The 8,154-nt window shown below is 49.3% G+C and overlaps 1 protein-coding gene across 1 annotated transcript; it reads right to left on the reverse strand.

Annotated features, from left to right (window-relative positions):
• Window positions 1-3,845: 3,845 nt before the first annotated feature.
• On the reverse strand, window positions 3,846-5,743 carry LOC127319091 (RING-H2 finger protein ATL10-like). The gene has a single exon (XM_051349292.2). It carries the CDS (start codon window positions 5,437-5,439, stop codon window positions 4,861-4,863), a length of 579 nt encoding a protein of 192 aa, XP_051205252.1. The 5' UTR covers window positions 5,440-5,743; the 3' UTR covers window positions 3,846-4,860.
• Window positions 5,744-8,154: the final 2,411 nt, after the last annotated feature.

Genomic DNA, 8,154 nt, shown 5'->3' on the forward strand with positions numbered 1-8,154 from the left:
TCAATGTTTCGGTTAATACAATTATAGCATGGTATGTAAACATTATCATAAACACAAAGATATATTATAATAACCATTTTATTATTGCCTCTTGGGCATATCTCCAACATCCTCCGTGTTCTTCGTTATCTTCGTGACACGATCACTCGTCGCCTTTTCTCTCCCCGTTCCAGCTCTCTCCAGCTCCAGTGCTACTCGAATGCTACGTGGGCGAGTGATCCTACGGATCGTCGTTCACTTTCTGCTTACTGTGTGTTTCTTGGTGGTTCGCTTGTTGCTTGGAAGACGAAGAAACAGGTAGCAGTTTCCCGTTCGAGTGTTGAGGCTGAGTTGCGGGCTATGACTTTGTTGATTGCTGAGGTGACCTGGTTACGGTGGTTGCTTGCAGATTTTGGGGTCTCTGTTACGACACCCACTCCACTTTTGTCTGACAGTACAGGTGCTATCAGTATTGCACGTGATCCGGTACAGCATGAGCTGACCAAGCATATTGGTGTTGATGCTTTTTATACACGTGCTCAGGTGCAGGATGAGGTTGTTGCGGTTCATTATGTGCCTTCAGATTTGCAGTTGGCGGATTTTTTACGAAGGCACAGACTTGAGCGCATCATGACTTCTTACTCTCCAAACTCAGTGTTGTGGATCCACCATGAGTTTGAGGGGAGGTGTTAGATGTATATATCTGTATTATAGTTTCCTCATATCTTAGGGGGCTTCCTGCATATTTGCACCTGTACATGTACTATATATTGTGGCCTTTGCCCCCTGATAATATAACAAGTATATTGTCCTAACATAGATGATATGGCACTTGGCTTATAGCCAGCAGCTGGCTACACTATTGAAATTGCTCTAATAGCCCCCATGATTCTTTATCAATTAACTGGGCAATCAAAACTTTTTATTCAGAAATAAGCAATCTATTGTCTTGTTATAAAAAATAGAGTTCAGAGTTTTCAAAAAAAAAAAAACCCTTCATGTTTTTTACCTAAAAAAAATAGAGTTCAGAGTTGAGCAGATTGCTTGCAGCTTCTCCCTCTGCACTCTAACTTTAATGAGTAAAGTATGCTTTTTGCAGAAGCAAATGGAATTTTCTCTGTTGGGCAACTAAAGCGCGGGAGCCAGAATCTCGAACGACACAATTATGGTGCAAAGCTCCGTCCCTTTAACAAGGAGACGCTTTGTTCCTTGCGTATGGCTCCTCGAAGCACACAGTAAACGACCTAGTGCCTGGACCATCAATAGTGCCGTACGTCCTCTTCGTCGGAGGCCGGCACAACGACTTTGCCATGCATGCATGATACACGCATACGTGCTTCCGTTTACACGATCCGTACCGAACAAGCTCGACCGGCGGCGATCCTTGCCGTCGCTCCGACGCCAAACTCGCACAAACTTTCGCCCAGAATAATGGCGTAGCCCCGGGAAGGGGAGGACCACCACGCTGGCCAGTGCCCACTACATACCGTCGCTAGCATGCCTAAATACAGTGGCAATGTCATTCGCGCGTACAGGCGGCGCGATAATACTGTAGTGCTGCAATGGAGAGCTCGAGAGAAATCGTCGACGGTGGCGGAAACGACGACGACGTGGGTGACGTACTGGCGCGATACAGCCTCGACGTGAGCGCCGGCTGCGGCGGGCGGCGGAGCACGCTGCTGGACGAGTACGAGCGGCTGGCGTTCGAGGCGCAACTCAACAGCGCCATCTTGCGCCGGTGCTACTCCGAGCCCAGCCCGGTCAGGTTCGCCCATCCTTCCGCCGGCGTGTCGCCGGCGGCGCCGGCTCAGTGGACCGGAGGAGAGGCGCAACGGGATGAGCCTGCGGCCGCCGGGAAGTCGTGGCGTCTCCTCGAGCTGGTGGCTAAGTGGCTCGAGATGTTGAAGACGGTGCTCTGGTGGCTCGGGAGCGTGTGGGAGCGGCGCCGTTGGAAGGAGCAGGACACGCGACGACGCCCGCCAGCGACGGTGCCACGGGTTCAGTTGCAGGACTACCTGTGTTAGTGCTTTCTTTTGAACAAGTAGTTACACTTACACTGTCTTGTCTCTGAAAGTGCCTGTGTACGATTTTTTCCTTTTTCTGTTGTTATTTGAAAGAGATTTCTTTTTCGGTTCGTATATCTTAGAACGGAACTGTGGAACTTCGTTTGCCTACTTGAATGCCCGTGCATTTCTATGCGCATTTCTATGGCCTCTATTTTATTATGCAACACCTCAGTATAATAAATGGAAAAATTATATGTATGAAACTAGATCAGCAATATATTTCTAAGAGCCCACAGGATTGTACCTCATTTGAAATATTTTTCAACAAAATACATCGATTGAATGTGAAAATAAGCAGTCGACCAGTTTTTTTATCAACTAATATCTATCCTTGATGCTTCTTAGATATTGTCGTACATAGTGATATTGTCTTCTGCTTCAGTGGTGGAGCTCTATTCGGCGGCAGGAGATGGAGGAGGTGGCGTAGAGAAGGGGATGGTAGTCGAGCCCATTTGTAAATTAGGCCGGTAGTTGTAAAGATCTTTGTTAGTGTTGGACGTGAGTTACAGTACCCTGTCTCAAATTAGATCAAATTTGTCTTATACATTAAAACATGTAAACATGTATATAAGCGTATGTAGATAAATCTGGGACATGTAATTGAGACAGAGTATATCTGCCATGGGTAGACCGGCCCGGCCAGCTCGGCCCAAAAAATCCGGGCTTGGGCCAGCATGTAGGCTAGGCCTGTGCCTGATTTTCGCGGAACATGATTCACAAAACACGATGCAACCATGATAGATGTTTTTTTTCGATCAAGGAGCATAACTCCAGCCTCTGCATCCAAAAGATGCACGATGTGAGCGGGGGATGAGGTGGGGTGCGCATGAACTCGTTCTCTTTTCACTCAGGGCTTGTTTGATTCGCAGGATTTAACAAACGTAGGAATAGGAAAAAAATACATGAATAAGATATGAATGTACGAGGTGTAATCCTATAGAGTTTTCAAAGCACAAGAATTTCTGAAGTTGAATGTTTGATTCACAGGAATAGGAAAAACACAGGAATCCTTAAAACCATAATTAAAATAAATGTAAAAGTAAGATTAGATCATTATGATGCAACTTATGACATTTTTCTTGTTCTTTGTATGTAGGAATGTAAAAAGAGGTTTGGGTGGACTGTGGAATTCCTTTGATTTCCCTATAAAACCTAAACTAAAGGAATAATTCCTACACTTTTCCTACACTCTATTCCTTTGAATCAAATAGATGAATAGTGGCACCAAAGGAAAATTTTCTATTCCTACGATTTTCCTCCAATATTCCAATGAATAAAACAGGTCCTTGTTAGAGTTAGAACAACAATCCTTATAAGCTGCTCCAACTTTCTCAACTTGTAATGTGAGACTAAGCTTTGTCTTTCACAGCTTCCAAGTTACCGTAAAAGATAAGCCTTGAGATTTAATATATTGTAGGCTATATGGACTATTTTTTGTTGGCTACATGCCGTGTACATCAACACAATTGTCCTTGTCCATACCATTGGCATCAGGATCGAGTACCAGTTTGAGCTAGACATTCCAATCAACCACTACTAGAAAAGAGAGCTTCCGTTCGGAGGCTCTGCGAGCATCAGTCTCGGCCGCGTTACGAAACGGGACTAATGTGAGTATTAGTCATGGTTCGAACGGCTAGGACGCCGCACGGGATCAGGTTAGCATCAGTCCTGATTTGAATGGAACTTTTAGTTTCGGTTGGAGACACCAACCAGGACTAAAGGTATGGTACGAATTAGGATGGCGCACGAGGGTAGGCGCAACACCCTTTAGTCCCAGTTGGTCCGCTCGAGCCGAGCCCAGCCACGTGAAGACATTTTAATCCCAGTTTGCAACACAACTGAGAATAGAAGGGGCCTTTAGTCCCGATTGAACAGTTCCGATTGCGTAACTGTTAAAAGCATTTACCGACCGGTCCATTTTTCTACTAGTGAACACAATGTATAAGTCATGATTGGATAGGTAAAGAGTCACGTGTGTAGGTGCTTTGGTGCCATGTGGAACAGGAACTCGTCTTTGCCTTTGCCGGTTGCTGCACCAACATGAGAAAGTCATGCAGCAGTCCATGGCGATCTTTTCCCCTGGAAGATGGTCGTGGCGAAACTTGAGCTCCTGAGATAGTCGGCAAATGAAAGCAGAGCCGGACGAAACTGACGGGGAACTTATTCAGTTCCATCCAAGTGGTTGAACTGAACCGTCAGTCGTCCTCTACCCATCGTCGTCATCGGCCACACTCACGGTGCGAGGGCAGCTACCTGGATACAATGAGGATGAGAGGATGCGTGATTCGGGTGCGCACCGGGCGACGGCGACGGAGCTGCCGTCCGCCCGTGCAGCTAGACGTGGCGATCGTGGGGCGTTGGCGCGTCGGGGTGATCTCGGCGGTTCAACCGCCGACGCGATCGCCGTCGCGTGCGGGCGAAGGCACGCGCACGTCGCCCTGGTGGTTGGCTCGCTTGTGGATCGGTGTAGGCGCCCACGTGTCGAGGTGCCATGCCCAAGCACCAGGCAACCGGCCGACATCCGCGACCCCGGGCATGCAAGCCGCCGCGCGCCGGCGACGAAAATTCAGCAAAGCTTGTTGCTCACAGTATGTCAGTACTATGTTTTGCGGCGTCGAATCCTTACAGTGTGAGCGATCATACATTTGACGCGCGCGGCAAGTGGAGCGCCTGACGAACTGACAATCATGCATGGCAAGCCATCGCCGGAAAAATCGACATGAGCTTGCGCGCGCGGAACTGTGCTGCTGGTACCTTGTGATGCTGTAGCACCGGCAAAGGCGTTGGAAAAATCTCGGCTGCTCGATCGACCAGCTCACACGATGACCACGGCGATCGTGTCGGTCTCCGCGGGACGCTGGCTCCGTCCGCCGCCGCCCTTCGCGGGCGCGCCCTCGATGACCGGCCGCCGGCACGTGGGGCACGAGCCGTGGGACACGAGCCAGGCGTCGACGCACCGGACGTGGAACCCGTGGCCGCAGCGCGGCAGCACGCGCACCTTCTCGCCGTCCACGAACTCGCCGAGGCAGATGGCGCACACGTCGTCGATGTCCTCCCCGCCGCCCGCGCCGTACACCTCCACGGGGAGGCTCCTCAGCGCGCGCCTCTTGATGCCGCCGCTGCCGCTTCCGCGCCGCGCGGACGCGCCGCCCGCGCCGGTAGCCGCTGCCGCCGCGGCTGCCCCCCGGCTGCCGTACCGGAGCGCGCACCGGGCCAGGGAGTTGAGCCCGATGGCGAAGAGCAGCGCGAAGAAGAGCGCCGCGAGGATGATCACCACGTTGGTGTCGAACGCCGAGCCGCCTCCCGCCGCGGGGCCTCCGCCGTGGTCGTCGAAGCCCAGCCCAGCCGTGCCGACGCTCGACGGTGCCGGTGCCTCCGAATCAGGACGACCCATAGTTGATGAAGCTAATTCGTGGCGATGCTCGACCGATCAGAGTTCGCCCTGCGGCCGATTGATCGATGCTTCGAGCTATTTGCGATCGACTGATGACCACCCAGCTCGCTCGATGGATGCTTTCAAGCTATTCGACTGGATTGATTCCTGCGCTATCCTTGTGAGCGTGCCTGTCACTCTCTGCTCTGTTCGTGGAGTATATATAAGAGGGCGCCTACACCATTGTTTCTGGCGTTGTTGCGCGAATGTGTGTACTTTGCAAAAGGGCGCTCCGTCCGGCACCAAGTTGCACCCTGCTACTGGGTGAGTTGTTGCAGGGATAGGGACACGCGCGCTCGTAGATAAGCGGATACTGCGGCCGCACATACGCCTTTTGGTTGCTTTCGAGGCCGAGTTAAGATATTTTCTTTCTTTGTCCCCCCTCCATCCATAAAGAGATGCCGGTGATTTGTCTAAATTCAAATGTGGAAATTCAATCCATCTCCCGGGTGTGTATGTTCCCTCTACAAAAAAAGTATTTTAAAATGTTGAAATTTTTTGACAATTTTTTGACATGTACATCTTCATGATATATATACGTTCGTCAAGTTTCACGAGGAATTAATATTTTTTGTGGTCTATGTAAAAAAGAAAAAAAAATTCCTCTGAAAAACCTTATTTTTAGCATTGAATGTTGTTTTTTACGCACGCTACATGGCAAGTCGATTTTTCATGAAACAACTTTATAAACGTGTAGCACGTGAAGATATACATGCGATTTTTTTGTTTCAATTTTTAAAATTTCAAAATATGTCTAACATGTATTTCAAAATAAAGGGAGCATATGCTCCCATGTGCCAAAACAACACTCTCATTCAAATATGTTTATACAGTAAATAATGTTTAGATATACTTAAATTTAGATAAGTTTGTGACATTCTTTTATGAATAGAGATAGTATATTATAGAAAAGCAAAATGCTTAGGTTGTGTTTATCAAAATAAACTCGTTTTATACAAGCTCGTTGGTGCTTATTTATACAAATAACCACCGGGGATTAACACAAGTACTATACTTGGTTTATTTTTTGTATAGTATATCCTAAACAATTTGCGGATACTGGCACGTACACCCTTTAAGTGGGTGTTCATCAAAATAAATCGGTTTTTATTTAAGCAATGATGTTTTTTATGCTCTACATCTCTATTATACAAATAAACACTAGTGCTAGACAAAATACTTGATTTATTATCGCGAGCAGTCTACTAAGAACTTTGCATTGTACATGACCTTCTGCGAGCTTTTGTTGCCTGTATGGGGGCAACACGGACCTTATGTCTGGATAGCAAACTCGCCGTCTGCCGGCGAACAAAAGCTTTAGTGCAAGTTCAGTGAGGCAATTTTCGATGACTGCTATCACTTGTCGATAGAGTTCATGAAAATCTATTGAAATACAGTCACCGAGAGTCAATACTATAGCTGATGAGTTAGCTAGGGTAGCCAAAGGTTTAATCCAAAATGATTGGACACATAAACCACCTGATGCTATTATACCTCTTCTGGTTTCAGATGTAACACATATCTCCAATGAAAAAAAGAGATGTAATTTATATTGAAAAAAGAAGATTTAGGGCAATTTCAGTTAGGCGAGACCTGTCCATTCACCAAATTTGTGGAACTGACGTGTATGTATGGACAACGAGCTGATAGCGTGAGTGTCCGCCAGACATTTGTAAATAGATGATGCATCATTAAAGTTTAGACATCCATCTACAAAAAGGCGCACACCTAAAATAACAAAAATTAAAAGAGACGACCTCTACTGTTGGCCGACCTACGTCCACTCCTCGTTGTTGCCAAGGCCTCTGTTGCCGGCGGGTTCGGCGTCATCGATCGCCGCCCGCAGCCCAAATAGCACGTTCCTATCTGCGTTGCATGGCGGCCAAGTGGCAGCGGTCGGCGGTGCGCACCTCCTTCTAGACCCACTCGGCCCACGACGGGCCAATGTGGTGTCGATCTTCGCCGCCCATTGCTCCCTCCTCCCCTGCTCCATGATCCGCTCCGCCTGTGCTGCAGCGAGCTTCATCGTCTGGCGTGGCGCCGACACTTCCTCGTCACGCTTCTGAGTTCTGATGACCGCGTTCACGTGTCCTTGCCGTGGAGCTGCATTGCATCCTGTGCAGTTGCCAGAGGCCCTCCCCATGGCTAGGCATCGACGACTCGCTTGGTCCGGCGTCGTGCACCAGGAAGTTCACCTCCTCTTCGTCCTTCTCCTTTTCCAGCAGTCCCCAAGCCATAGCCACGATTGCCGCCTCTGCCACACGGTCCTCCTCCGCTGCATTGTCATCGATGTCGCACAAGGAGATGGAGGAGGCAGCAGCGCACGAGAAGACCGACTGCGCCCCCCTCCGCTGCATTGGTGTGCTGAAGATCATGCACGACGATGTTAGCGTCCTTGTGCGCCACCGCCTTCAACATTTCCATGGCCACCTTGTGGTGAATCTCACGCACGGTCACGCGACAGCCTCCTTTGCCACCGCCCCCTTCGCCGCGACGCTATGAATCTGGCGCACCGTGACTTGGGTGCCCTCTTGCGTCGCCCGCCTCAACCCCTCCTCTACAGCCTGCTAAGCCACCGCGCCTTCGCGCTCAAAGCCGGCCACCTTGTCCTCCGTGTACGGCTGAATTAGATATATGTCCCGCAGGTCGTCATCCTTGTCATAGGCCTGCGGGAGC

The sequence above is a fragment of the Lolium perenne genome, chromosome 1, assembly GCF_019359855.2.
Source record: "Lolium perenne isolate Kyuss_39 chromosome 1, Kyuss_2.0, whole genome shotgun sequence".
Taxonomy (NCBI): domain Eukaryota; kingdom Viridiplantae; phylum Streptophyta; class Magnoliopsida; order Poales; family Poaceae; genus Lolium; species Lolium perenne.